At 55.8% G+C, this 27,994-nt stretch overlaps 1 protein-coding gene across 3 annotated transcripts; it reads right to left on the minus strand.

Annotated features, from left to right (window-relative positions):
• Nucleotides 1–25: 25 nt before the first annotated feature.
• NHSL3 (NHS like 3) lies at nucleotides 26–27,994 on the minus strand. Of its 3 annotated transcripts, none has more exons than XM_079776045.1 (7): nucleotides 27,440–27,994; nucleotides 6,358–6,528; nucleotides 6,219–6,274; nucleotides 5,810–5,933; nucleotides 5,102–5,218; nucleotides 2,439–4,991; nucleotides 26–2,048 (listed from the first exon to the last, which is right to left on the minus strand). In XM_079776045.1, exons 1-7 carry the CDS (start codon nucleotides 27,663–27,665, stop codon nucleotides 2,026–2,028), a joined length of 3,270 nt encoding a protein of 1,089 aa, XP_079632171.1. In that variant the 5' UTR covers nucleotides 27,666–27,994; the 3' UTR covers nucleotides 26–2,025. The 3 variants fall into 3 exon arrangements, with proteins under 3 accessions (XP_079632171.1, XP_079632172.1, XP_079632173.1); XM_079776046.1 differs by lacking the exon at nucleotides 27,440–27,994 and adding an exon at nucleotides 17,922–18,103; XM_079776047.1 differs by lacking the exon at nucleotides 27,440–27,994 and adding an exon at nucleotides 8,463–9,307.

Consider the following 27,994-nt stretch of genomic DNA (forward strand, 5'->3'; position numbering starts at 1 on the left):
CCCTCCCCCATTAAGAAGCAGTGGCCACAGCCAAGTCTTAATCATTTAATTAACACCTTTGAAACAGCTTTTCATGTGTCTCATTCAGGCTTCAGGACAGAGGGAATGGATTGTTTGTACACACATATCAAAGACTCAAAAATTTAAAGAAATATATATATATATATATACTTCTAACATTTTTATGGGAATTAAAAATCAGAGGCTTTTGGTCTCTCCATTTGCACTAGATCAAGCTCTTTCACCCCAGAGGACAAAGAAGGGTTGCTTCTAGGTCCTCCCTTCTCCGTACTGTCCCACCCAGTGGGGAAATAAGCTCAGAAGACTGACTGAGGAAAAGGAGCTCGGGTGACATTGACAGCAGGGAGGGAAAGAGAATTTGGGTTCCCTCCCACCTCCAGCATCTCAGAGGCTGCTACCAGGACCTGGTTCTCAGGGGTTTGGATCAGGAGCTGAGCAGAGCGATGTTTATTGACCATCTTTCCCCAACTCAACTGGGCAGGCACAATGCGTCCCTAGCAGCAGCTCATTACCCAAAGGGCAAGGGAAGAACATCGGTTTACAGCTCCAGGGAGGAAGCGGTGAGCGAGGGCCCCAGGAACCTGGGCTCTCGAACCACATCCCGTTTCTCAGCTCTTATTCTGGAATGAGGTCAAGCTCTCCTTGGTGGGAGAAAAACAGCTAATGGCAAGGTTCCTTGCCAGACTCGAGCCTGGGTCACTGGAGCCATAGGGGCCAAGGGGAAGCCAGCCTCCCTAGAGAGGTGGCACAGGCTGAAAACAGGAAGATCATTAAAACTCCTGGAGGAGAGATCAGGAGCAGACACTGATGTCTGGGAGCAATCACCCAGCCTGCCCCTTGGAGCACCAAGTGCCCCCATCTATTGACAAGGGAAGAGTCTGGAATAGAATGCACCTTTGGCTTCCCATCCTTGTCACTCAGCATCAGCTCCCCCCAGTGGAACCACCTGGGCTGAAAGCAGCTGCACAGAGGACATGAACCCAGGCGAGGAAAGAAAGGCCAGAAAATGAAATCTGTAGGGCTGGGACTGGGCCCACTGCCCAAATAAGCTCTCCCCCTGCCAGACCCTCCCCTGCATCCTCTCCTCAGTACTTCTGACCAGCTGAAAGGGACACAGCCCGTGGGCTCCTGTCTGCAGTGCTGTGCCTGCCCACCCCAACCTGACCAGGTAGAACAAGGGACAGATGCCAGTGTCCCCCGAGATGACTCCCTATTCTGTACTCTCAGGAGAGCCTGAGGACCCCCTCTCTGGTTCTTTCTCTCCCCACCTATTTGGGCCCTGGCAGTCTCCCACTGTTCCCTTCACGGAGCACCTAGCATTGCTGGAAGGCAGGAGGGTGGTTGGTGGTAAGTTGAGGCACAGGAAGGCTAACCCTCGCTGCACCTTTTGTGCTTTGGAATTCCACAGCCTCACTCCTAACTCCAGCCTGGGGGGAATACAATGACTTGCCCACCTCCAAGAACTCAGAAAAGGAGCAAACTGGATGGGAGGAAGAGGATGGTCCCAGCAGAGGGCTGGCTACAACTGATGCTGCCGCCATGTAAACAGGCCCTTGGAACGTGGCTTCATGGGCCCTGGAGGATGGCCATGCAGTCTCTTCTCAAAAGTGCTTTGATTCTGGACTACAGTATGTGCATGATTTGGACATAAAAAAAACACAAACTCAAGTGAGGTGTTCTGCTCCCAACTCTGGCCTCAGGGCCAGCATGGGGCACAGCCACCCGCTCCCACCAGCTACCTCCTTCAAGATGAGGCTAAGGCCAAGACTGAAGTGGCAGCCGCCAGAGGTGACTCCGTTCGGGAAAAGGCATGAGAGCTGGATGACTTGGAGGACAGGGTCAACACCAGGCTTGCATAAATGTTGAAGGCCGTGGAGGTTAAGGCTGCAGGCATCCTCTCTGTTAGGTTAAGGGTCTGCCGTTTCCTCTCATCCTCGGAGCTGCTCAGGTCCCTGAGATTGTATTCCTGGGATGGGTCAGCAGTGCCAGGGAGGTGCCGGGTGGTTAGACCAGCTCTTTCTGTGGGTCTGTGGGGAAAAGGGAGATTCAGCAAGGGGCCTCCCCGCTTGGCTCTGGACAAAACCCAAGGCACATTCTTACCTCACCCCCCAACCTCAGTTACTGAACATGCTAGTGGCGCTGGGCTTAATACTTGACAAACATTCTGACACTATAATGTAGGCACCGCTGCCTGCACTCGACAGTGAGGAGCTCAAGGCTAGGATGGGTAGATGAAGTGGCAAAGTTGAAATTCAAACTTAGTAGTTCTGACTCCAAAGCCCCACACACTGGAGCTCAGTCCACCCTTCCCAGGCATCCTGAGACCTAAAGCCTTGGAGACCCAAGAGCAATGGTAGGACTTAGATGTCTAGTCCCCTCACCAGCAATGGCACCACACCCACCACGGCCCACTGTACCTGAGCCAGGCGGACCCAGCTTCTCCTCCAGGCCCACCAGCTGCACAACACCTCCATTCTCGGCCGGCTCCCCCTTAGTCCTGCCCTCGACATGAGGGAGCCCATTGCTCGGAAGAGCAGCAAGGGGCTCAGCCCGAGGAAAGCTGGGGGATGTCGGGGAGGGTACTCCCACAGAGGGCTTGCGGGCCACAGGTGGGGGAGCCTTGGGTGGCTTCTTTGAGGCCTGGGGTGGCCGCTGCTCTGAGATGCTCCGAAGTTCAGCCACCAGATTCCGCTGGAGGTCAGCCTGGTTCTCAGGGGACACGGGCCGCTCCAACTGCAGCTTCTTCGTGCCCTTGGAGAAGATGAAGCTGGCCGTGGAGGCAGGGGACTGAGGAGACCGTGGCTCTGCCTCAGGCGGCCCATTGGGCTGGGCATTCACAAGACTCTCACTGGCAGCCAGACTGGAGGCCTTGAGTCGGACGGCAGCATGGAGCCCTGGGGAAGGGGCAGGTGCTGGGCTGGCCCGCCCCGATAGGGCCCTTCGTAGTGGCTTCTGGGGGGCTGATGGCCCCAATGCTGGGGTTGGAGCCACAGTGGGAGCACCCACAGAACGCAGTCGAACCATCTGCAGGAGGGAGGGCGTGACCAGGGGCGCACCGGCATCCTCCCTGGGAGCCCCATTGCCCTTGCTGCAGCCCACGGGTTCCTTCCGAGGGAGCTTGGCCAGCCCGGTGACAGAACCAGCAGGGGGGGCTGGCGGAGCTGGAGAATCTAGGGTACCATGGGGCTGCCTCTGAGAAGAGACAGTAGCTGAGGGTGAATCAGCCAGGGAGTTGACAAGGGCTGGGGGTTCTGAAGGGCCTTCAGGCTCAGGGCCAGCCACAGAGAAGAAGGCCTCCTCTGGGGGCGGGAAGTCAGCCATGGACAGGTCCTGCTCCTCGGGTGCAGGCGGTGGGGGTGGGGGCCAGTTGGGGTCTTGGAGGGGCTCCTCAGTCTCTGGGGCAGATGGGGCCTCCTCAACCACCTCTAGTTTCCTAGTGGGTGGAGGGGGTGGATGATAAGATGGGGGCGGGGAGGGTGGGGGTGACGGGTCTTTGGAGGCAATAGGAGACTCCTGTGCTGGAGTCAGGGATGTCTGGGGGGTGGAAGAGGGCTCAGGACTGACATCCGTGGTAGAGACAGGCCCAGGGACCGGAACAGGGGCAGCCGGAGCAGGGGCAGCTTGGTTAGGACCCTTGGACTTGGAGGGAGGTGGGGAGAAGGGGGCCAGCACCTTGGGGTGAGGAGGTATGACAAACCTGTCACCAAGGGTGGTCGATATCTGGGGACCAGAACGGTCTGCGGGGGCTGGGTCAGAGAAGGAGGAACACAGAGATGTGAGGGAGGAGGAGACAGAGGCCCCAGGAGATCGGAGGGAAGTGACACGCTCGGGTTTAGGGGGTTGGACCTTGCCTGGGGAAGCAGGGGCCCCCGCCAGACCCTTGGGAGGGAGGGTAGGGGTACCACTTTGGCTAGAGTATCCACTGGAGGGTGAGAGCGTCCGTTCCGGGGAGCGTGGGGGGCGGCGGGAGCCGCCTGGAGACAAGCCAGGCACCCAGCCGCCTGCCGAGCTGGACGGGCAGGGCGCTGCCCCCGTCCCTTCTGGCCCACCAGTGGTGGGCGGCCGAGGCGCCTGTGGCTGCTGCTTCCGCTCTGGCTTGGGGGGCAACCCCAAGGGCCCGTCAGGGGCCGCTGAGCCCCGCTGGCGGAGTGAGTAGGTCCGGCGGGGAGGCGGCGGGGGCCGCTTCAGCTTACGTAGGGACACACTCCGGCTAGACATCTGCCCGCTGCTCCGAATGCTGACAGTGTCCGAGGCCTCGGCAGTGCTGCCCCCACTGGGAGAGCCCCTCCCGCTGCCCCCCTGAGGCGGGGGTGCCACACTACTGCTGGCCACAGAGCCCTCCCGCCGGCCCTCTGAGCCACCCTTGGAGGACAGGGTGGAGCCGTCAGACACGATGGTCTCGGAGGACTGAGAGTGGCTCCAGGTGTCACTGGAGGAGGAAGGGTGGCGGCTGCGGGACTGTGGGCTGGAGACCGAGGAGAAGCGGCCGAGCGAGCGGACAGAGGCCGGGCTGGCCGAGAGCAGGCTGCAGCGGCTCAGTGTGCGCAGGCTGCAGCGGCCCAGGGCCACCACGTCCACCGTAGGCGGCAGCACCGCATGCGGGATCAGTTTCGACAAGTAGGTGGCCTGGGGCGAGATGGACATGGCCGGGCTCAGGGGCTCTAGGGGCCCCGCCCCTCCTGTCAGTCCAGGCACTGCGAGGGACATGGGCCGGGGAATTTGTGGGGGCTGAGCCCCTGTGGACCGGCCAACGAAGGTGTCATCCCGGTAGAAGCGCTGGATGTGGCGCTGCAGCATGGCCTCTGCCTTGGCCCCGGCCTCCGCCTCTGCCTCCAGCGCCTGCAGGGACACCCGGACGCCTGCTCCGGAGGCCAGACGTGTGGGGCGGCCGTCCACCGTGGGGATTCGTACAGCATCCCGTGGACCAGGAGGCCGAGGAGTCCCTGGTGCCTCACGCTCAGTCCGCAGGCCTGGAACGGACAGGAGGGCCTTGGGAGTCAGCACAGGGGTCGGCCAGGGCTGCCTATCCACCACCGCCCCCCTAAGCCAGGGCCCACCGCCCCCCTAAGCCAGGGCTCACCGAGTTCCTTCTGCACGTGCTGCGGCAGTCCCAGCACCGTGCTCCGCCGTTCCCGCCGCCTCCGCCCCGACTTCCCAGACGACTTGGGAAATGAGTCATGAGGTCGGAAGGTGGAGCCTGGGGGCCAGGGCAGGGGAGAGAAGCCATTAGAGCAGGCCTCAGGACACTCTGCAGAGCAGTCCTTTTGTAGAAGATTAGCAAGAACTCTGTGACAAAAGACTTCCATAGTCAAGTAGACACGGGCAAAGCTAGTCACACAAAGTTAGATGCTTCTTTTCTGTAAGACTTCTGGAAGGCTTTAACATTTACTAGGTCAATAATGATAATTTCCATTTAGCAAATACTTACTAAGTGTTAGCACACTAAATACTTGGCATTCGTCCCAATAACATAAGTACTCTAGTCTTCATTGTTATAGAATATCAAACGGAAGCTCAGAGAGGTTAAGGGTTGGCCCAAGGTCACACAGGTGGTAAGTAGCAATATCAGGCCCAAACCCAGGGTTCCCAACTCTCCACTGTCCCGCTTTGCAGTTAATGTGCATCACGACTCTCCAACAGCACGAAGGGCACTGTGTTCCTGAGTTCACTGAGTCACAGAGCCCTGAGAAACACTCGACAGGGAGGCGAGGGGCAAGCTGCAGGGGTGGGGACCCAGATGGTGCCCATCCCCCCTCCCACCCAAGAATCCCTGCTGGGGAGCAGACACCTTTGCGCTGGATCATCTCTGTGCGGATGGAGAGAGCATCCTCTGCTGTGGAGCTCTCAGCCGTGTAGGACGTGGTCTGGCTGCAGAAGGAGATGCTGTCTTCATCCGGCCCGGTCCTGGAGGACTGTGGGGGGGAAAAGGAGATCAGACCCTCGACCAGCGCAGAGGCCTGGGTGGGGCTTACAGCTGCCTCTTCAGAGCTCCCCCTTGGCACTTCTGACTCAGCTTGTCCCCAGCATCACCTAGCACTGAGCAGACAGCAGCTGGACTAGCGCCCCAGCGGTCACCTACGCTAGCCCTTCATGATACAGGAAGGAAACTGAGATCCGAAAGGGCTCAGAGACATACTTGCCAGAGGTCAAGCAGGGAGGGAAGAGCAGAGTCAGACCGAGCTGGGGGCAGGGCTCACCTGGAGGCTCTGGGTGTCTCCATGGTCCCAGCCACCCTTGTTCAACTTCTGTTTTTCTGGAAGATACCGGAAAGGGGTGTTGGGCTAGGCCTCTCATCGTGGGCGCTGAGAGCAGCCCTGGAGGGGAGGGGGAAGGTACCTTGGTGCTGCAGGGAACGGAGCCCCTCCTGGGCCTGTGTGTGCAGCTCTTCCAGGTGAGGCGGCCGCCCACTGGGGAAGAAGACATTGTCCTGGTGCTCATCCACCGCAGACCCTGGCCCCTGGCCGGGCCCTACACTTAGACGCTTGTCGCTCTCAGCCTTGGCTGAACCTGGTGGGATGGGAGAGGGAGAGGAGTGAGGCCCAAAGGCATCTGGGTCCTCAGGGTGCACAGGCACCAGACAAGGGCACTCACAGTGCCCAGACGGCACAGGGCCCCTGCACATACATGCAATGCCCACTCCTGCCAATCTAGGCACAACCCACCATTCTGGAGTATGTACTCAATACACACACCGTCTATATCCAAGCACACATAGATCCGAGAACCCACACCTCAGAAAGAGCCCCACAGGGCACCACACCCAGGCCTCTACACCCCCAGAAAAGGAAGCTCCAAGGTACACAGGCCCAGTGTGTATGCACATAACACCCACAGGCTTCCGTATGTATACAAACAAAGCACCCAAGTATAAATACATCTGTGTACACACATTGCACACAAGGGCCCCACAGAGCACACCCAGCCCCCATGTATACATACAACAACACCCACAGACCCCATTCTATACATATACAAACAACACCCAAACATACACGTAAATGTGTATCCTCATGTCACTCAGGGCCACAAGACACTGAGTATACATACAGCCCATTGCAAACACACTTCTCTGATCTCCAGACCTCAAGCTCTGCTCTACAGGGTGAAAAAAAACAAAAACACCCTTTTCATACACACCCTGGCCCAGGTCCAGGCAGAAGAGACCATGGGACACTAGGGAGAGATGGGGGCTATCAGGAGTCATAACCAGATCACCAAGAGGGACAAACCAGGGATATGGCCTCTTGGGTCCCCTACTCACCCATGTGGCTGTCCGTTAGTGGATAAGCAGGGTAAGGGAGAAGAGGGACCCAGGCCTCTACACCCCCAGAAAAGGAAGCTCCAGCCTCTCTTGGGAAAACAGTCCTAGGCATCCCCCTCTCCTGGAGTCCTACCCCCTACAGAGGAGCCAGAGATCGGTTACAAACGATCCGGTTACAGGCCCCGCCCATTGGGAAGTTGGTCACCTAATCCTGGGAATGGGGGGGCTGTGTCAGCACTTTGCAGCTCCAACCCCCTTTAAATGGAACCCACAGCACAAGCAAAAGCGCTGGGAGGGTCATGTGACCCTGGCAGCACCCTGTAGAGGGGCAGGAACAAAACAAGCCCTTTAAAGGGCCACGCCCAGGGATCAGGGTCTTTAGTTCAAGCACCTGCAGGCTCCTCCTGCCCCAGCCCATTCTTCCAAGGTCAGCTCCTGGGAATCCACAGGAACCCCCCCCCCCCAGGTCGGAGATAGGTCTCCCACTCATCCTTTTGCCTAATCCCCATCCCGATTTTATAAATCGGGAAACAAGAGAAAAGGTCTTGTTTAAGGTCACCCAGCAAATCACAGTCAGACTAAACTCCAGGACTAAATACCAGGTTCCCAGTAGGGATTCCTGGGTCACACTCAACCTGGGGGTCCTCTAGTCCCGCCCCCCCCCCAAAAAAAGTCCAATAAACTCTGGCCTCCATGTCTTAATCCAGGCCTGAAAGCCCAGCTTCTAGGACAAGAAAGTGGACATAGGTCCCTCCTTCCAAAACTTCACCCCCAGACCTCTACACAGAATTCCATTGATCATGCTCCCCAACTTCCAGCAGTACTGTTTTCCCCTCGACTCTGCTCCCCACATTCCTTCCTCCCAGACACAGGACCAGGAGGGGATGCTGGGATGTGCCCAGGAAAGCGTGGGTACCCTTGCAGGGAGGCTGTCTTGCCCTAGGGCTGCAGGCTTCAAGGTTAGACACCTGGATCCATCCTCCCAAACAAAGACAGCAGCCCAGCGGCTGGACAAAGGCTGGACAGGGGAGCCTGGCCTCATTCCTGGCCCCGTCCCCCATCGATTACCGTTCCCCAGCCTTGATCCCCCCCCCCCCGCCCCCATCCTACATCAGGGTCTGGCAAATGGAGTTAGGGGGGGGGCGCCCTTCTCTCCCCCCACCCAGCCACACCCACTCACCCTTCTTCTTAAAGAGCCCGAGGAGCGCCGGGAGGTGGCGGCCCAGGAACACCACCATGACGGCGGGCGCCACTCAGACGTCCCTACCCCGACCTCTGCAGAATGCCAGGCGACAACCCAGCACTAAGGGATGCGGGCCGCCCGCCTGCCGCCCAGCTGCGGAGCGCCGATCCGGGCGGAGGGGGCGGGGCTGCTCCCCAGGTCCTCCTCCCACCTGCGCCACTGGCCCCGCCCCTCTGCTGACCCCGCCCCCCCCCATGGAAAACAGGGGCTGGAACCCTCTCAGACTCACAGGGTAACTGGGGGTCCGAGCCTGTGGGTGCTCAGCTCTGGTGAGCAGTATGACTAGGAGGGCTGACGATACTCAATCCAAGGGGCAGACCACCAACCCTGTCCCCAAGTCTTTTTCTAAACAGTCCGGAGCCAAAGCGAAGGCAGGGCTCCCAGCTGCCAGATGGTAGGTAGAAGAGCCACTAGACGAGACTTGGCATGGTGCCCACCCCAGGCCCTCCTGGCTGGTGAGGGCAACTCCCCAGGGAAGGAGTTCAGAGCATGGAGCAGCCAGGCAGACCAGAAATGCCTGCGGGGTGACACCTGAGGGGAGGGCAAGGCCACTGGTGGAGGCCCCTCAGAGGTGGGAGCCAGCCTGGGCCACAGTCCTGGGAAGCCGGAGATGCCCACACACAGTGCATCACATTGCGGTTGTAACCCTCACATGTATGTTCAGCCCCACACTTTCCAAAGGACTTCCTTCCCACTTTGGTAATGTGACATCAGCAGCCCAGAGACACACTGTGAACTCTCTAAGGTCACACAGCAAAGCAGGCCTTCAGTGCAGATCTCCTGCCCCTCCAGCCCAAGATTCTTCCCATCGGCCTCCCTCCGTGACTCAGTGACTCTGCTGGATCACCAGGCAGGGAGAACAGAATTAACCAAGAAACAGCTCATAGCCCTGACTGGTTTGGCTCAGTGGATAGAGCGTCGGCCTGCGGACTCAAGGGTCCCAGGTTCGATTCTGGTCAAGGACATGTACCTTGGTTGCGGGCACATACCCAGTAGGAAGTGTGCAGGAGGCAGCTAATCGATGTCTCTCTCTCATCGATGTTTCTGGCTCTCTATCCCTCTCCCTTCCTCTCTGTAAAAAATCAATAAAATATATATTTTTTTAAAAAGAAAAGAAACAGCTCACATGTGAGGGCGGTAAGGGCAGCAGCACTTTGAGGGAAGTCAGGTCCAGGTTCAAATCCAGCTCCATCACACACAAGCCATGACCTCATAGAGAAACAAGGCCAATAACTCCTCCTTATAAAATTATTGTATCCATTCATTCGATCAGCAAATATTTATTAAGCTAGTCCTGGGGGGTTATACCTAGTGGAAAACTTTATTTTGTTCACCAGTATATTCCCAGTGCCTAAATTCGTGCCTGGTACATACCATAAGCTCAATGAATATTTGATGAACTGATGAATACATGAATGAGGTAAACTAACAACATAATTTTAGATAGCGGGGACTGAGGACTGTGACAGGAAGGGGGTACCTTCAGAGGGCATCAAGGAGCGCCTCTCCAAGGGAAGACCTTTGGGACTGAGACTGAAGAAGGAGAAGGATGGAGGCGGGCACCAAATCCTAAACCTGAATTACAGACATTCAGCTGTGTTGGAGAAAAGTATCGAAGCCTAGAAATTGTGACTGTGTGAAGAAAATTTCCCAGTCTGTGGCTGAACTCCTTATTCTGAGGGTGCAGTGTCCTGCCCATCTATTTACACAAAATAAAAGATTAAGACTCAACTTAGCTTAAAAAAAAAAAAAAAGCAGAGAGAGAGACAGAGAAGGAGCCAGCCAGCAAAAGTACAGAGCCCTCTAGACAGGGGCATCCATCGGCAACTATCAAGACCTTGAGGCAGGAGTGGTGGAATTCCCAGAGCAGAGGCAGGGGTGGCTGGGACATGGTGAGCCAGGGAGCGAATGGCAGGAGGTGAGAGGAGGGCAGGAGCCAGATCTGGTAGAGCCCCATAGATAGGCCTTGGCAGAGCCTGAATTTTATTCAGAGCTCCAGGACGCTGGTCAATAACAATAAAGGCCGGTCAGTAAAAATGAAGGTTAAGCTGGTTAATGACCCTGTTAAAAGAGATCCATCCCCCTGGCAACTCCAAAAGGTGTGGAAGAGGCCGTCTGTGAGCTACAAAGTGCTGCCCACCCCTGCCCGCCCTGGCCTGAAGGCGTCCCTCTCATACAGCATCCTTCTCTCTGAGTTGCTAGGGACTTAAGGGTTCGAAGTGGCTCCCATGCTTCAAGACCCTCCTGTAGCCCTTCCCCCTCTGCTGCCCCACCTCTCGGAGAGCACTCAGCAGATGGTTGAGCCTGTGCTCTCTGGAAAACAAAACTTCTGTGGAGCTAGACAGTATATATGCACAAATCACTGAAATCTAAACAATCCCCATTTTACAGATGACGAAATGGAGGCCAGAGAGGGCAAGGTAGCTTTTGCACTCAGGACAACTTGAATCCAAAAGCCATGCTCTGTCCGCTGTGTCAGCTACAAACCTATCTCCCCTCTGCAGAAGGGCTGAGGGACCCCATCACCATAAATTGGAGGTTTCTTGACCATATACTTCCCTCTTCCCTCTCTCTTGGGCCAGACCCATCCACCCCTCTTATTAGTCCCACTTGGCCAGAAAAGAGCAGTAGACCAACACTTGCAGGGTGATAAATTCATGCCAGGCACCATGCCAGGTGCGGGCGGAAGGCACACGGTCTCTGCCCTCATGGATCTACTACAACATGAGTCCTTTGAGGCAGGTACTCTCCTGGTAACTGATCATGGACCTGTGAGGCTCAGAGGGCTAGGTGCCTTCCCAAGCTCTGGCTGGCTCCAAACCTGGAGCCTTTAACCATGCAGGACACAGTCATCCTCAGCTTCCTCCTAGCCAGGGAAAGCAAAGGCTGAGCTCCTACTAAGTCATGGATGAGGCACTTCAGTTCCTCAAGGTCCCAGGCCCAAGGCTGAGAGTCAGGGCCATAGCTGCAAATTCCCCAGCCAGATCCAAGGCTCTCACTCTTGATAACGCCTGGTTGCCCAGCAACACCCCTCCCTTCACCCGCCCACAGCATGGCCAGCGCCTGAGGCCTCTCTGAGCCACCCCAGACACAGGTCTACACACCTGTGGCTTGCTAGGGGAGGGGCTCAGCACCCTGAATCTCAGGTGAAGGACAGGTACCTCACAAAGAAATCCAGGCCCAGAGAGTGGGAGGACCTCTGCGAAGGGCACACTTAAAAGTCCGTGTTCTAGGACCTTCTGCTCTAGGAGTCCAGAAGTACCGCCTAAGCCTCCCTGCACCCTCCGCCTGCTTGAAGGACAGAGGCTTCCGGGATGTGAGAAGACACCTTGCTCCTGGCCACGTCCCCCCCTCCACCCCCCCTCAACACAGGCCACACCAGGAAGCAGACATGCAAGTTCTGGAGCTCTGATCCGGTCTACCAGCAGAGGTAGGCGGGCACACACCTCCCAAATGCGCACTGGGGCCAATCCCACAGGTGGGTGCTCTCAGGACTACATCCACAAAGCACAGCGAAGCCACCCTAGTCCATGTCCTCTTCATACACGGGCTGGATGCAGGCAGACTCACACGGCCCTGCCAGCTGGCCGTGTGCATGAAGGTAGGTGTGTGTACCCACCACTCTGGGGCTTTCCTGATCCTGGAGACAGGAAGGAATGGGGGAGGAAGGCCCAGCCCTCAAGGCCACGCGAACATTGTGCGCATGTGTACTCACTGTCCTGGCAACATCCTCCACGGGGTGAGGCCTCAACCTGCCCCATTCCAGAGCAAGGGGCGGGGGTGATGGCACACCCACAGCCAAGCAGGCCTGACTCAGGGGAGAGGAATGAGGGGGGCGGGCACAGCTGCCCAGGTGGCCTCGCTCAAGCGCTGGAACCCTCCATGGCCTGACCTTGTCCCCCTTCCAGCACCCTCCCTCCACATTCTGACGGTGCCGGTGGCCAGCCCAGGAGCCAGGATTCAGGGTGTTGAGAGGCTCTAAGTCTCAACCCCTGGCTGTACAAGTGGACAGACCGAGGCCCACGGGCGGGCCTTCCCATGGGAACAGAACCCAAAGCACATGTAGATTTTGTTCTCTTAGGGGCAAGACAAAGAGAAAGGAACATAACAAAATGTTTCAGGTGGAGGCACTTTTACAATTCTCAAAACACGTTCTCTTCTACAGTTTTGTACACCTCACAAGAATCCTGGAAGGTACCTGTGACATTCCCTTTTTACAAATGAGCAAGACGCGGCACCAGGGAAAGTGACTTGCTCAAGGTCACCCAACCAGGAAGTGGCCCAGCTCACATTCCAACCTGGGTCTCACTCCAAAGGCCTTAGCAGTCCTAAATCTAAGGGAGTTGGGTCGGGGCCCCAGCCTGGGTCCCTACCCAAAGAGGGGGAGCTCTGCACCCTACCTCTGCAGAAGGGGAATCCCCCTCCTTCCTTCCCTCAGTGGGAAGCCCCACCCAGCTGGGGCAGAGCTGACAGGCCGGTTCTACGGTAAATATTGGGGGGCAGGGAGTGCCCCAACAGGGAGGGAGCGATCCCATCCCACAGACGCCTAGGGGAACGGCAGCAGAGCAGGGAGGAATTAGCTACAATAATATTAATAAATGTCATAATGAGTTTCCAGGTCAGTATCTACTCCCAACAATGATATAATAATCTCTTTGGTCCAGGAGTAATTCTGACTTTCCAAAGCCCTTTCCTTTGTTGCTTCAAGGCATGATTATCCCCATATGAATGCTGGAGAGGCCTATATTCAGCCACCATGAAGTCAGGAGAAGAAACTGCTGGGGGTCCTGAGATCTGGATTCCAGGCCATGGACAAATGAATCGTCTCCCTGGGCCTCAGTCTGCTCATCTGTCAACTGGGACTAACCCACTTCGCATAGTGCCTGGGAAAGTGAAAGCCATGCAACCAAGTGTACACACAAAATGTCAGTCCAGGGAGCCTCTGCCTCTCAGAGTATGGAGTCAAGGGCCCTCTCGGGCCCCTCTGCCTTTCCACTTACAACACAAAGACAATAAATTAGAAATTATAGAGTGCCAATTAACTGAGACACACGGGTCTCCCTCATCATACAGAGGCACTCCCCGAGGGTCAGTGACTTGCCCAAGGTCACAAAACCAGTTAATGGCAGAGTCAGGATGTGAGCCCTCTGACCGGAAGACAAATCATGTTCTCATGCCCCCAGAGGCCTCCTCTCCCACCCACTTCCAGACCTCTCTTGAAATCTCAAGTGGAGTTAAGGACCATTAAGATAAGGTCTGATAAGGGACACTTAACACAAACTCCCTACCAGCTCCTCAGTGACCGAGCCCTATCTGGCAGACCTGACGCCCCTGTTTGGGAGGGAAGGGAATTGGAGCCCAGACCAGATATCCCCCTGCTCTGGGCGTCAGGAGTTCTAGGTTTGAACTCTCACTGCCCCGCAGCTGCAGCATGATCCTGAGCCGGGCACTGCCCTTTTCTGGGCCTCAGTTTCTTCATCTGTGAGGCGGGATGGTAGGAGAAATACTCTCTAAAGAGCCCACAGTATGTACAACTCTGTTCCTAGAAGGAAGGCAGAAGTCCCTCACTCTGAGTCAGCGCCTAGGGCAGCAAGGGGGTTCAGCTTATCTCAGACCCCTCAGCCCAGAGAGGGAAGCCCAGGGCTCCCACATGCAAGTTCAGATGTACAGTTAGTCCTAAGTCTCTCCCTTCCCCTGGAAAGGAGCTGTGGGATCTACCAAAGACCCCCGGTGCCCGAGGTCCCGAGGCAGGGGCAAAGATGAAAAGAATTTCAGGCGGTCTGACTCCACTAAAGACTTGGTCATTCCCTCAACCTCCTCATCTACGAGGCGGGAATGAGAAACCCTACCAAGAGGAGGTCCAAGTGGAAACCTGACAGAACAATGCATTGGAAAAGGAGGGCAGTGGGAAAGGAGGAAGCTCCCTGGGCTCTCAGTTCCATTCCTCCACCAATCCCCCAAACTGTCCAGGCCCAATTGCCCAGCGGTCTGGGGAAGTGAGGAGAGGGTTGGGCCGGACAATCCCAGCGGTATGGAGGCCTCTCCCCTCACTCTCCCTCTTCTCCTTGGTCCAAGGGACTTTGATCCTTGGAAGGAACCCTTCCTGGATTCTCAGTTTTCCCTCCCACTTTCCACCTGCCCCCCTCTGAGCCCTAAGGGCTTCCATGTTTAGTCCTTAACCTCCTCTCCTCCCTTACAGAGCTTTTTCCACTTGTGTTCTTCGGAGTCCAAATCCCACAGGACCTCAGACTTTCTTCACCCAGAGGACAAGCAGACCCCTCGATCCTAAGAGGTAACCCATCTATCTCAAACCAGATTAAGGGTACAGGCTTTAGGATCTGACAGGCTTGGGTTTGAATCAGGATTCAGCTACCTCCCTACTAAGTGGCTTGAGCAACTGACGTCACTTCTCTGAGCTCCATCTTCCTCATCTGTAAAATGGGGAGAATAGTAACTTCTAGCGTGTAAGACTGCTGGAAGACAGATGAATTGATATAAAGAGTTTAGCACTGGGCCTCATTTTCACCTCTGCATTATCTCTGTTACCATCCTCCCACCAAGCAGCATCAAGCACAGAGCCTCCACAGCCCTCTCTGGCCCTCACTCCCAATATCTGATTAATGCCAGGTCCCAGCACTTCTGTCACCTCCTCCACCGTGTCTCTGCAGCTGCCACTGCGCTCTACTCCCACAGCCCCCACCCTTCCCTCACCCTCACCTCATCACCTCTCCCCTGGATTACTGCAACAGCCTCCTGACTTCTCGGAGCTTCCACTCTCCCCACCCCACCCGCCAACCTGTCCTGCCTTGCACCTGCCCGCACCCAGAGCCATCTTCCTAACACATCACTTTCACAGGCTCCTCCCTGGCTCAAACACCTTCACTGGCTCCCTTTGGCCTTTCGGCTCCAGCCCTCTCTGCTTGCCTTCCCTTCTTTCCCTCATCCTCTCTCAGATTGACCAGATGATAAGTACTCAAGTCCCAGTTCCATACCTGGGCCTGGGATAGTAGAGGCTGAGGCTAGGGAGGCCTTGGAATCCTCAACACAAGTAAAACCAAAGGACTGAAGTTTGCATTCACAACAGAACTTCTCCCAGGCAAGAGCCTCAACCACTTTTTCTCTCCAACCTCCATGCTCAGTCTCAACTCCATGCCTTTGTTCACAACCGTACCCCAGAGATGAAAAGTATCTCTCATTTAATCAACAATTCAGGACTAATTCCAACCTTGCAGTTACTTCCAAGACCAAATTAAGACCATCTCCCTAGTTTCTAAAACTGACCCCAACCCAAAAGCCTTTTAACATATGACCTAGAGCAGTGGTCGGCAAACTCATTAGTCAGCAGAGCGGCAAACCGCGGCTCGCGAGCCGCATGTGGCTCACGAGCCGCAGCTTGCCTACCACTGACCTAGAGTATGTCCCAGCCTCCACACTTACTTCTGTGTGGCCTTGACATTGCATTTGTTTTGTACACCTTGAAGCCTGGCTGGCTTTTGAGCTGCAGCAGGAACTCAGAGAACACAAGGGCTGCTAAAAGCCCCCGGCCTCTTCCTTCAGGGCCAGCGGGCAGGAGACTGTAAACACAGTCCTCCTAATCTCTCTCTCCCCCCACCAATGGTCACAAGGCTGGACCCACAGTTGGTTCTCAGGAAACCGTCCGTTTAGAGTGGCCATGGGAGGGCAGATGAAGAGCCCCAGCCCAGCCCCACCCCCTCGATGCAGATCTCAGAGGAGAGGCCGGTGGGCAGAGCCTGGCTTTCAGCATTGCTAGGACAGGGAGTCTACTGGAAAGTCCTGGAGTCTCTCATCAACACACCTTCTGGGGAATCCTTAGAGAGCCTACCAGGACTTAACCCTTTTCCTACTGTTATTTTGATTATCAGGATTAATCTTCAAACCACAGCAAGCAAATGAACTCGGATAAGCCCACCCTCTCTAAACCTCAGTTTCTTTAACCATGAAATGGCTGACCACACTGTAAGGGTCCCAAGGAGTCACCTAAGCTAAGCCCCCCCCCCCTAATTTCAAAGAAAGACACCCCGCCATTGGAGGCAGGTAGTTCCAGAGAAGTGCAAGCAATCTGCTCAAGGTCACGGGAGCCCATACCAGAGCCACATTGAGAACCCAGACCCCCAAATTCCCCGCCCAAAGGAATGAGATCATCTCATTCAGAATTTTCGAGGAATGTGGGCCATCCTGGGAAGCCATGGGTGGATTCTCCCACCACAGCAAAGTGGGGGGGGGGGGGGGGCACCCCATCTCTTCCGTGATCCTCTCATTTCCAAAGACCAGCTGATACCTACCTCTGTTAGAGACCCTTTATCATCCTGGGGGGAGAGGGAGAGGGTTGAATCCCACCCAGCCCCTTCTCTGGATTCACCAGGTGCGGGAACTAGGTACCCTCGACAGTCCCTCCTCCAGCACCCCTTGGGATTCTGAGGGATACCCTGAACTGCCGCACCCGCTGGGGGAAACCAGGAATCCCCTCTCCCAGCTCTGGGGTGGGAAGCCTTCCCCATTCTTCCCTCCTCCCCCCACTTGGAGCTGGAATGTGACCCGCGGAGGGATCCCGCAGCACGCCGGGAAAGGCTGTGTTCCAGCTGGGTGGCTGCACTGAAAGGGGGAGATGCGGCAGCGACCACAGGGACCGTGGGGGGGACGGGGGGGGGCAGGGCCTGGAAGGCTGCGGCGGAGCGAGTGGGGGTGGGGAGGGAGCCCAGAGAACCAGAACCAGAACCAGTCTGACTCCCGATCGCGCCAGATGGAGGTGGCCCCGCGCCTCCAGCCCCTGGTTTCCTGCTTCTCCCCTTCACCTTTGTCTCCCCTCCCTCCTGCAAACTTTCAGCCCGTTGGGGGCTAATGCCTGAGAAACAAGTGTTCGTGTGTGTGTGTGTGTGTGTGTGTGTGTACATTCCTTTAACCCTGAGTGTGAGTCTGGTTGGTTGTGCAGTTCTGAACCTGTGGGTACATCTGTGTACCTAACACGTTGGACAACTGTACCTACATGACTAATGTGTGTGTACGCCTGTGTGTCTGAATCTGTGATGTGATGTAGTTCGTGTGACTGTGTAAATCATATGCATAGATATATGTGTCTGTGTCTCAGGATCTGTGCGTCCTACAGCGATGGTGTGGGTGTAGATGTGTATGTGATTCTGGGTCTGTATGTCCATACATCTGAGTGTTGTGTGTGACTGTAAATTGTGAACATGTACATGTGCCTACCCGTCGGTATTACATGTGTCTGTGTGTGCATGTGAGGAGTCGGGTCTCTGCGGGGAACACCCGGCCCCACACTCACACGCGCCAAGCCCCGGGAGGGGGCAGCAGCGGTGGCGGCTGCTGCGGCAGGGAGACCCTCCTCCCCGCCTGCCCCGCCCCCACCCCAGCCCCTACCTGCGGGCCGCTTCCCCGACCGCCCGAACCGCCAGAAGCTGCGGGCCCGGGGGCCGCTGGGGGCCTTCCTCTTGTGGTGTGAGTTGCCCATGGCGGGCGCAGGAGCCGGCGCGGGAACCCAAGCACAGCCCAACCAGCCGGGCCACCGGGCCCGCAGCCCCGGGAGGCAGGCAGAGACTCGCGGGCGGCCACCGCAGGCGCCCCCAGCCCCAGCTCGGCCACGCCCCCGGGCTCTGCGGCCAATGGCCGGGCCAGGGGCGGGCGGGCGGAGGGGTGGGGCCTGGCTCGCGTCCCATAGGCTCCGCCCCCAGGACCTGGGAGACCAGCTGAGCCGCCCCGCCCTGAATGCTCCCCGGAAAGGCAGGGCCTGTGCAGGTGAGGCAAGCAGGTAGCTCGCTCTCCCAGCCCAGGGGCCGCCAATCTGAGGACTGCAGTGGAATGGAGATAACCGGGCACCAGGACCCAGACAGGCGGGTCCTGGAGCCCTCCTGCTGCTAAGGCCCACTAAACACTACACTGTGAGTGTCACGTGTCTGTGTGTATCTCCTGCCTCTGCGCCTGCGGTACAGATGTATCAATCTGACCGTATTTCGGTAATAATGGTGTTCCAAATAACAGTAGTACCCTTTTATGGAGTGTGTACAGGCACTGTGTAACCGCTTTCATGCATTACTTCATTCATCCACAAAACAATTATCTAAGGTAGGTGCGTTTATCATCCCCATTTTACAGATGGGGAAATTGAAGTTCCATGAAGTCAACTGACTAGCCCAAAGTTAAACAGCATTAAACTACAGAGCTAGGGTTCAGATCCGAACTGACTCCAATGCCCACTGCTCCGAGCTACCACTCCTCCAGTTTACCTATGCCCCTGTATGACCTGGATGAAGGGCATGTAATTGGGCATTTGTAACTGTGCCTGAATGCGGCTATCTCGGTTGTGTACCTGTGTATACAGCTGTGACCCTGAATATATGGTTTCCTCTTTATGTAATCATCTGTGTGTAACTGTGTTCCTATATCCATATCATTTAGTCTGTTTTCAAACGTCTGGATGTGTATTTTTGTGTATCTACCTATGTAACTGTGACTGTCTCGCTCAAGGTGGCTTGGACATCACTGGTTTTATGCATTTGTGTGGGTAACAACCTGCCTGTGTGCATGTAAGTGTAAATTTGTTTATCTACAAATTGTGTAATTGCATGTGCTTTTGTGTATAGGTATGATTGTACAATTCTGTTTATGGAACATATGCCCAGATCTACATTGGTGTGTGTAAATTTAAGTAATGGAGAGTATAGGAGATAGACATATATAAAACCAACCACGTCTGTGCATCTGTGGAGATGTGTGCCCCTCATGCATCTCCCTTTATACAAGTTTTTGTTTTTCAACTCCAGGCCAAACCTCACCTCTTCGGAAAGCCTTCCTGGCTGCCAGGCTGCCCCCGTCTCTGTGTCCTCATGAGCACCCTTGTGCCCAGGGACCTTCGCAGAGCCCCACAGCCTGGGAAATTACTCTCCTTTACTATCACTCTGCTCTGTCTCTCCAACTAGGGGCAGCGTGGTGTAGCAGAGAGAATGCTGGGCTGGGAGTCCAGAGCCCTCAGTTCTAATCCCTACATGGCTCATCCTTTCTGCCACCTAGGCAAACCCCTCCACTACACCATGCTGCCTCTTATGCCCCGTGGCTCCAGAACACCCTGTCTCTGCAAAATGGGAGAGTCAAAGCTGTTCTCCCCCACTCTCTGAAGCCCATCTCTTGCTAAGAGTCTGAGGCTGCCAACAGTGCAGTCTCTGAGGGGCTATATTTTATTCCTCCATCCAGAAAATACTCACTGAGCACACACTATATACCAAGCTGTATACACAAGGCTCCCTGCTTTGTACAGAGAAGAGGATCCTAGTGTCAGAGATCTCCTAGCCCAATTCCATTAATTCACAGATGGGGAAACAGGGGCACATAAAGGGAAAGGTGGTATAGGGGAGCAGAAAGAACACTTAAGGGTAACGTACAAGCCCTAACCGGTTTGGCTCAATGGATAGAGCGTCGGCCTGTAGACTCAAGAGTCCCAGGTTCCATTCCAGTCAAGGGCATGTACTTTGGTTGCAGGCACATCCCCAGTGGGAGGTGTGCAGGAGGCAGCTGATCGATGTTTCTCTCTCATCGATGTTTCTAACTCTATCCCTCTCCCTTCCTCTCTGTAAAAAAATCAATAAAATATATATTTTTTAAAAAGGGCAACGTACAAATCCCTCAGCATGAACTGAGGACAGGAGGCCATGTAGGAGCTTCCCCTGCCCACCAGTTCACCCTCATCTCCAACCACACCGCTCTCATTTCAGAATTTCAGCTGCACAAAACTGCTTGCCGCTCCCCAGTACACACCTCCAGACCTTCACACATGCTCCTTCCTCTTCCACCTTTGCCTGGGAGATTCCTTGTTATCCTTAAGGCCTGCTCCATAGTTTACTCCTCCATGAAGTTTTCCTTGCATGCCCTACTCCCACAGGCATTAGTGCTGCCTGCTGACATAGACCTGATCACAGCTCAGGACTCCCCAGCAGCTGTCTCAACCAGAAAACAAATTTCTCAAGGGCAGTGATGGTCTCATTTCTCTTAGTAACCCCAGGCCCAGTTAGGTATGCCATACATGTTGAACAGAAACTGGGGGAGGGGCAGATGGTTGGGCTTGCGTACTGGTGGAGGTGGTGATGATGGCACTTAAGTACTGGTGGAGGGAAGAGGCGTGGGCCGGAGAGCCCAGGGCACTCTCCCAGTCTTACATGCTTTTGCTACAACGGCTGTGCTTGCGCCAGGATCCTAGAGGAAGAGTACTGCCACAGCCATGAGCTTGGGAGAGCTTGGGGTAGGACTGTGGGCAGAAGTAGATAGTACGGAAGGCAAATGCACCAGAATTCCTGGAAACACAACACTGAGCCCGAGTGCCTCATGACCCTCTTGGCAAATGGTGGTGAAGGCCTCACCTGGCTAAAGGCTTGGAGGAGAGGGTGTCCTGAGCACCCAGGAAGCCCTACTTGGAGCAGACCCCACCAGCAGCCTCCTGGGAATCATGCTTTTTTTGCCGGAAGACTTGAGGTTTAAACCCTTTGCAAGTGATTTTCAACCTTTTTCATCTCATGGCACGCATCAACTAATTACTAAAATTCTCCAGCACACCATGCCAAGCACAGAGCCGGGCACCCCGTGAGTGGAGCGGACAGCCTTTGATGAAGCGGTCCCCGAGGACAGTGAACAGAAGTGGAATGTGATCATTGGGGAGGTGGACAGATATGTCCCCCTCCTGCCCAAGGAATGTTTCCACCTGCTTCCTTCCCCGAGTCAGCCCAAGGGCTAGAGGTGGCCATGGGGTCTGTATGGAAGGTAGAGGTGTGTATACCTGCTCTCCCCCCACCACGTTCACTGTGGCCCACATAACAGACAATGCCTCTTCTCATTAGTTTCAGCGGCATGTGACAGGCCAGGAGCAGCTGAGACGGCTCTCAGGGTTTGGGGAGAGGGGGATTTCCAAGGGGCAGGTGGTGAGGGGAGGCTCCCTCGCAGCCCTCTGCTGAAAACAGAGTGTAGATTTTTCTGGCCACAGGATTAGCCACCCCAGTTCAGCAAACCTTGCTGGCCATCCAGCTTCAGGGGCCAGAGGAAGAGAATAGAGGGGGGAGGGGCCCCTGCCTGAGGGGATTTCCAGGAGAATGCTGGGGTGTGTGCCGTGGATGCAGATTCAGGGCCTCCACAAGGAGGGAGAGGCAGCTGGAACCGGAAGGTACCAGAAGGTGTCGGAGGTAGGGGTGGGGATGGCAGCCTTCTTAGCCTCAGCTTCCTGCTCATCTCATTCCACCCCTGCTAGAGGCACCTCCCTGGGATGGGATTTTCCATTTGAAGTCTGAGCAGGAGTGGGAAGGCTGACAGGTGTGGGCTCCTGTTCCTCCTTTGGGCCTCAGCTGCCCACCTCCATGTGCTATGAGGGCTCCCTGTGACATCTCATGCCATCAATTCTGAGCGTCTAGGATGCAGTAAACTGGGGTCCCATATCAGGTCACCCACCTACTACCCAAAGCCACTTAGTGCCAGGCCCTGTGCTAAGCAGAGGGAAAAGACAGTCAACCCGGTTCTTGCCCTCAGGGTGTATAGAACAGTGAGGTATGGTGGTTTCTGGACCCCATAGGACCCAGGCAGTCAGCCGGTCCCAGTCCCCAGCAGGTGCCTTGCCTGATTCCAGCGCTGCAAATCCCTCCACCCCAGCTTCTCCTCATCCTTCGATTTTAGTTCATGTGTCACCTCCTCAGAGAAGCCATCTCTGGTTTCTCTCTGGGACCTTTATGCTCCTCCTTTTGTCACATTTTTTTACCCTTAATTGCCTCCTTGACCCAGGTCCCTGCTCCTCTCAAATTGTGAGGACGGGGACCTTGTCTCTCATTCATCCCAAGACAGTGGCACACAGTAGGTACTTATACGTAGTATTAAATAGTTAATAAGTACTTGTGAAATACACCGGTGAGGCTCCTTCTCCCATCTGGACCCAAGACGGACAATGCCCACCCCTTCACAGGGGCCTGGAGGAGATGAACCCAGACTCCTCTAGGGAAGTCACTCCCCCAGTGGATGATACACAGGCCCCTTCCTCAACAGGGAGACGTGGCATTATCACACTGCACGCTCCGCATCCACCTTCCAATGGCATCCAAGCCACTGGGTCCCCATGGCTTGTCCACGACCAAAGGTAGGCCCTCATACCCCCAGACCCCCAGCACCTACCAGCTTGCTCCTTCAGCCCATCCTCAAACTCACAGAATTCTAGAACAAGAAAGGATCTCAGAGGCTATAAAACCCTAACTTTCTCAAGACAGGACATGTCTGGACTAGAGCGAGGCGGGACTTACCCCAGGTCATACAGCAGAGCAGAATTCAACCTCAGGGATCTCTCCACAACCCCACACCCAGGGCAGTTCTCCCCGAATGAGCGGCCAACGGGCCTCGGTTGAGTCTGCTGCGCCTGGCAGGATGGCTCCGGAATTCTCACTATCAGTATAGAAGCCCTTCACACCCCCACCCCAGCCACTGACCATTCCCCAACAGAAACCTTCAGGAGGGCGACAGATTCCTTTCCCCAAAGCTGGTCCTATCCAAGACTCTACAATGGCTCTGCAACTCCTCTGCAGTCAGACACACACCCAGCCTCACATTGCTTTGTTAGGCGAGTGTGGCATCTGGGAGCAGACCGCGTGCTTCTGTCACGGCCGTGCTGTGAACATCACTCCCATACAGGTGTCCTGGCCCAGATATTCACTTTACCCTGAACAATGCGTAACACTATCTAGCCAAGAATATATATGTCTTTTCAAATGAATGAGGCCAAGGGACCTTGATCAACGTCCTTTTCCCCTCCGGGCCTATTTCCTCACCTATAAATGGTGATAAATGCCTATCTCCCAGGTTGTTTTGAGGACAGGGAAAACATTCATGAACATGCCTGGCCAGGGTCTGGCACATAGAACCTTCATGTGACTTCTCTTCAGATCAGCCAGCACCCTGCCCTCCCACACCCTGCTCGCCTCCTCCAGAAAGCCTCCCCTGATTAATGGGCTCCCGTCCCGGCATCTGGCCCAGAGACACTTCCTCCCCACACTTGTCTCGAGATCAGGTGACATTTCTGGAAAATATGGATTCATGTTTGTTTGCCTTTTCTTACGCCTGCATCCCGGACAAAGGTAAGACTCCACTTCTGCGGATCCCCCCCTCAATAATCCTCAGCACCACGGGTATGTGAGGTGTAACCTAGTGAGTTAGTTGCTTTCTAAACACGGATCAGGATGAACTTAGCTAATGCCACGTCCTCAGCATCACATCCACAGAAACCTGCCACTGTCTGGACCATGCTGCACAGTTCGCAAAGCACTTGCACGTCTGTTATCTAATTGGATCCCTGAAACAGCCCTGTAAAGCCAGGATTTATTATCTCTATTTTACAGATAAGGAAACTGAGGCTTGGGGGGTAGTTAATAACCTGCCTGTGTCTCCCAGTCTCATGGCCCGAGGGGGGCAGACCACAAGGCAGCAGAGTTGTCCAAATAGGCCTCAGAGCTCATTCCCTCCAGACTGTGTCCTAGATCAGCGGTCACCAACCGGTGGTCCGCGGACCACTGGTGGTCCGTGAGGTCCGAAAGGTTGGCGACCGCTGTCCTAGATCACAGGTGATTAAACTTATAAACACTATAATAGCAATCCCTTGCATTTTTGTGGTGACTTCACTTTTATATGATCTTCACATCGTCTCTTGTGAGAATCTTGGAGAGACAGAAAGGTCACAGACCCATCAAGGCAATGTCCCCTCTCTTTCCTGTGACAGCAATGGAATCGGTGAGGCCATAGAGAAGTTGCTTGTCACGGGACTTGCTAGCAGCTGAGCCAGAATTGGAACTCTCTTTCCACTCTATCAAGTTCCCTCACTTCTCGTTGGGCCTTTCCCCGTCTGTGGAATGGGTTGGGTGAGAAGATCTTTAAGCCTTAACCACTGGTCCATGTCCTTGGGAGTGTTATGAAAACAGAACCAGTCTGGGAGACAGATGATTTGAGTTCAAATCCCAGTTTAGGCCAGCAATTTTCAACCTTGTTCATCTCATGGCACACAAACTAATTACTAAAATTCTGCGGCACACCAAAATGTGTATTATATGTTTTGCTGATCGGACAAAACATTAAGTATAATTCTGACTCATTCACATGGGAAGACTATTGGGTTGGCTGTTTTTGTGTGTGTGTGTTTTTAATATTTCTATTTATTTTTAAAGAGAGAGCAAGGAGAGGGAGAAAGAAAGAAACACTGATGTGAGAGCCATGCCCCCCACCACCACCACCAAGGAGCTTGCAACTCAGGCACCTGCCCCAGGGCTCCACCAAGAATAGAACCCCACCCCCCACCTCTCTGACTGACCAGGAGACCAGGAGTAGAACCAGCAACCTGTCTGTGCACAGGACAACACCCAACCAACCCCAATGGAGCCACACCGGCCAGGGCTGTTGTCATTTTTTTATTTTACAGTCTAGGGCCGTGGTCGGCAAACTGCGGCTCGCGAGCCACATGCGGCTCTTTGGCCCCTTGAGTGTGGCTCTTCCACAAAATACCACGGCCTAGGCGAGTCTATTTTGAAGAAGTGGCGTTAGAAGAAGTTTAAGTTTAAAAAATTTGGCTCTCAAAAGAAATTTCAATCGTTGTACTGTTTGATATTTGGCTCTGTTGACTAATGAGTTTGCCGACCACGGGTCTAAGGGGAAAGAGGTCAGTCCCCTGACTACACAGTCAGGTATTATTGCATGTTTTAAAAAATTCTTGTGTCACACCCGTTGAAAATCACTGGTTCAAGCAAATCACTCACTCACTGTCCCTGAGCCTCAATTTTTTTCATCTGCAAATGGGTTCAAATGAGATCATGGATATACGCCTCCTGGCACACTCAGAATAATCAATAAATGTCAGGTTTCCTCTCTTTTCTTTAGAAATTTGTGCAGGCCAGTGAGGGGAGTAAGGAGATTCTGGAAGACAGGTGCTCAAAATTCTACTCCAAACTCAGTCTGTCCATTTTATAGCAGAGGACTCAGATTAAGGGAGCCTAGACCTGCATCTCTGGGTCCTTGGTTGAAAGAATGTGATAAGGGAGATAATGTCCTTCCCAGCAAAAGCCAGGCTCCCAGGAATTTTCTGTGTATCCCTCCTCCTCATCTCCTTTTGGATATTTCCCCACAGAAAGAGTTAAGCCTTCTTTGGGTTTCCCCTTCCGGACCTGCAGTGCCAGTGGAGATTAGAGAGATCAGATTTATTTCTCTTAATAAACAGAAAAGGAGGAGAGCCAGGCAGGTGACAAGGAAACAATTGGAATAATAGGAGGCTGGAGCAAAAAGGAGCAGGACTCCTTCCAGTTGTACCTGGGGCCACCCCCAGACCTGCGCACACAACAGCCTGGGGCAGGGGAGGTGTTTCCTGCACGTGGGCTCAAATCAGGCTGACCTGCTGCCAAGGAAAGCCCAGTGCTACCTGATGCCAAAACACAAGGCAGGGGGAGGCCTGGCCTCTGACCCAATGACCTCTGACCCAGGCTGTTGGAGGAGGGACCTACAGGTCAGCTTTTCCAGCTTTTGCCTCTAGGCTGGTCTCCCTGAAAAGGGTCCCATCTCCAATCCTGATAGTCTGACCACAATCCATCCTGTTGCACTTCTGATCCACGGCTCTTGAGGGAGACAGGGATGACTTCGGATGGAATCCCAGGGGGGCAGCCCTGAGACAAACCCCAGGTCCTGTTGAGACTGCAGAGCACTTGGAAACACCCCACACACACACACACACACACACACACACCCCAAACCCTTCCTCAGACCCAGCCCAGCCATCCTAGCCCCAGCACCCTGACTTCTATTCGTGGCTGGGCTGCAGGGGAGCAGGGCCCTCATCCAAAAGGAAGATCAGGCCGGATGCAAGCACACAAGAGGCTTTTCACCCTCTTCCTGATCCCGAAAGTGTCCTTTCGTTCTCCAGAGGAGATGGTTCAAGGACACGGGGAGAGTAAACACGGGCAACATGGGATGGGCCACACGCACCGCCATTTCCTCACCTCCGGGCGCAGCAGCCACATCGAGGTAAAGGCAGACTTCCCAGCATGGCCAGCCCCAAGGGAGCCCCACCCTCTTACAGGGACTCCTGTCCTCTCCCTCACACGAGGGACAAATGGGGGAAGAACCAAGCAAGTGGACAACAGAAAAGAGACCCCCGCTGGGATGGGTCAGGCCAGAGGGAGCCCAGAGGCAGGAATTGGCTGATGTCGTTTAAGTCCCCAACCAGCCCAGGTGCAGCCTCTCGGTGAACCTGGGCCACAGTTTCCCACGTCTGTAAGAACACATCCAACAGCTCACCACCCGGAAGGTCAATGTTTGTGGTTTGGCACAGGTGAGTGAGTGGTGAGAGGGCCCAGGTGGGAAAAGCTAACACTGTTGGCTTTTAAGAACCTAAATAAAGCATATGCTCCGTGATGGGTCCTTTGTGGGGCGGGGAACCCAGACCCACCGAGCCCGCTGAAGCACTTTTTTGAGTGTAGTTGATGTTCCAGACCCAGAGGGACCCCCACCAAAGCCCCAGGGCCACTCGCCTCTCCTATTGGCCCCAGGCCAGCGTCAATCTCTGACCCCCTGACTCAGCAGAGGGCAGGACCTGGGCGAGCCCGGGGGATGGGGGGTTGCCTCATCCCCATGAGCTGGACGCCTGCCCTTCGTGATTAAGCCAGGGATCCCTGCCCTCGCAGAGGGTCCTCCCCGCGGCCCCCTAACGTGGGGCAAGGCTGAGGACGGGAAATGCTGCGGGGCGGCACAGGATGGGGCTGCGCCCTGGGCCCTCACCGCCCCGCATCAGCGCCTCGGGGCTCACCCGCCTCCAGCCGCCGCGGACCCCCGGCGGAGACACCCCGGCTGCAACCTGGGCGCTGGCCGGCGCCCTGCCCAGGTGCCCGGCGCCTTACCTCGGCCTTTGCCCTTGGCCCTCCTGGCCTTGTCGTCCGCCTTCTTGGCCCGGGGGGCGGCCGGCTCGGCGCTCTCGGCCCCCGCCGCCTTCTTCTTGCGCCGCTTGCCCCGCAGCCAGTTGAAGGCGCGGCGGAGGCCGGAGCGGGACTTCTTCCTGCGCGGGGGGCTGCCGGGGCCCCCCGGCTCCTCGGCCGCAGGTGCGGCGGGGGGCGCGCGGGCCGCCATGCGCGGCGGGCGGACCTGGCGGCGGGGTCAGGCCCCCTGCGGCCGGGCGCCCATGCGGGGGGCGGGCGGGCGGGCGGGCGGCTGCCGCGGGAGACGCGCCGGGAGAAAAGTTTGGGCGGCGGAGGCCGAGCCGGCGAGGAGCGGGCGGTGCGGGCGGCGGGGGCGGCGGGAGGGGCCGGCCGGCGGCGGGCGGGGCGCGGGGACCGCCCGAGGGCAGGAGCCCGGGAGGGAGCGGCCGCGGGGCGGGAGCGGCGCTGCCTGCTGCTCCTCCCCGCCGCCCGGCCCGCGCGGGTCGAGGCTGGAGGAGGGCGAGGTCGAGCGGCGAGGGA

Source organism: Cnephaeus nilssonii (genome assembly GCF_951640355.1).
Source record: "Cnephaeus nilssonii genome assembly, chromosome: 7".
NCBI lineage: Eukaryota > Metazoa > Chordata > Mammalia > Chiroptera > Vespertilionidae > Cnephaeus > Cnephaeus nilssonii.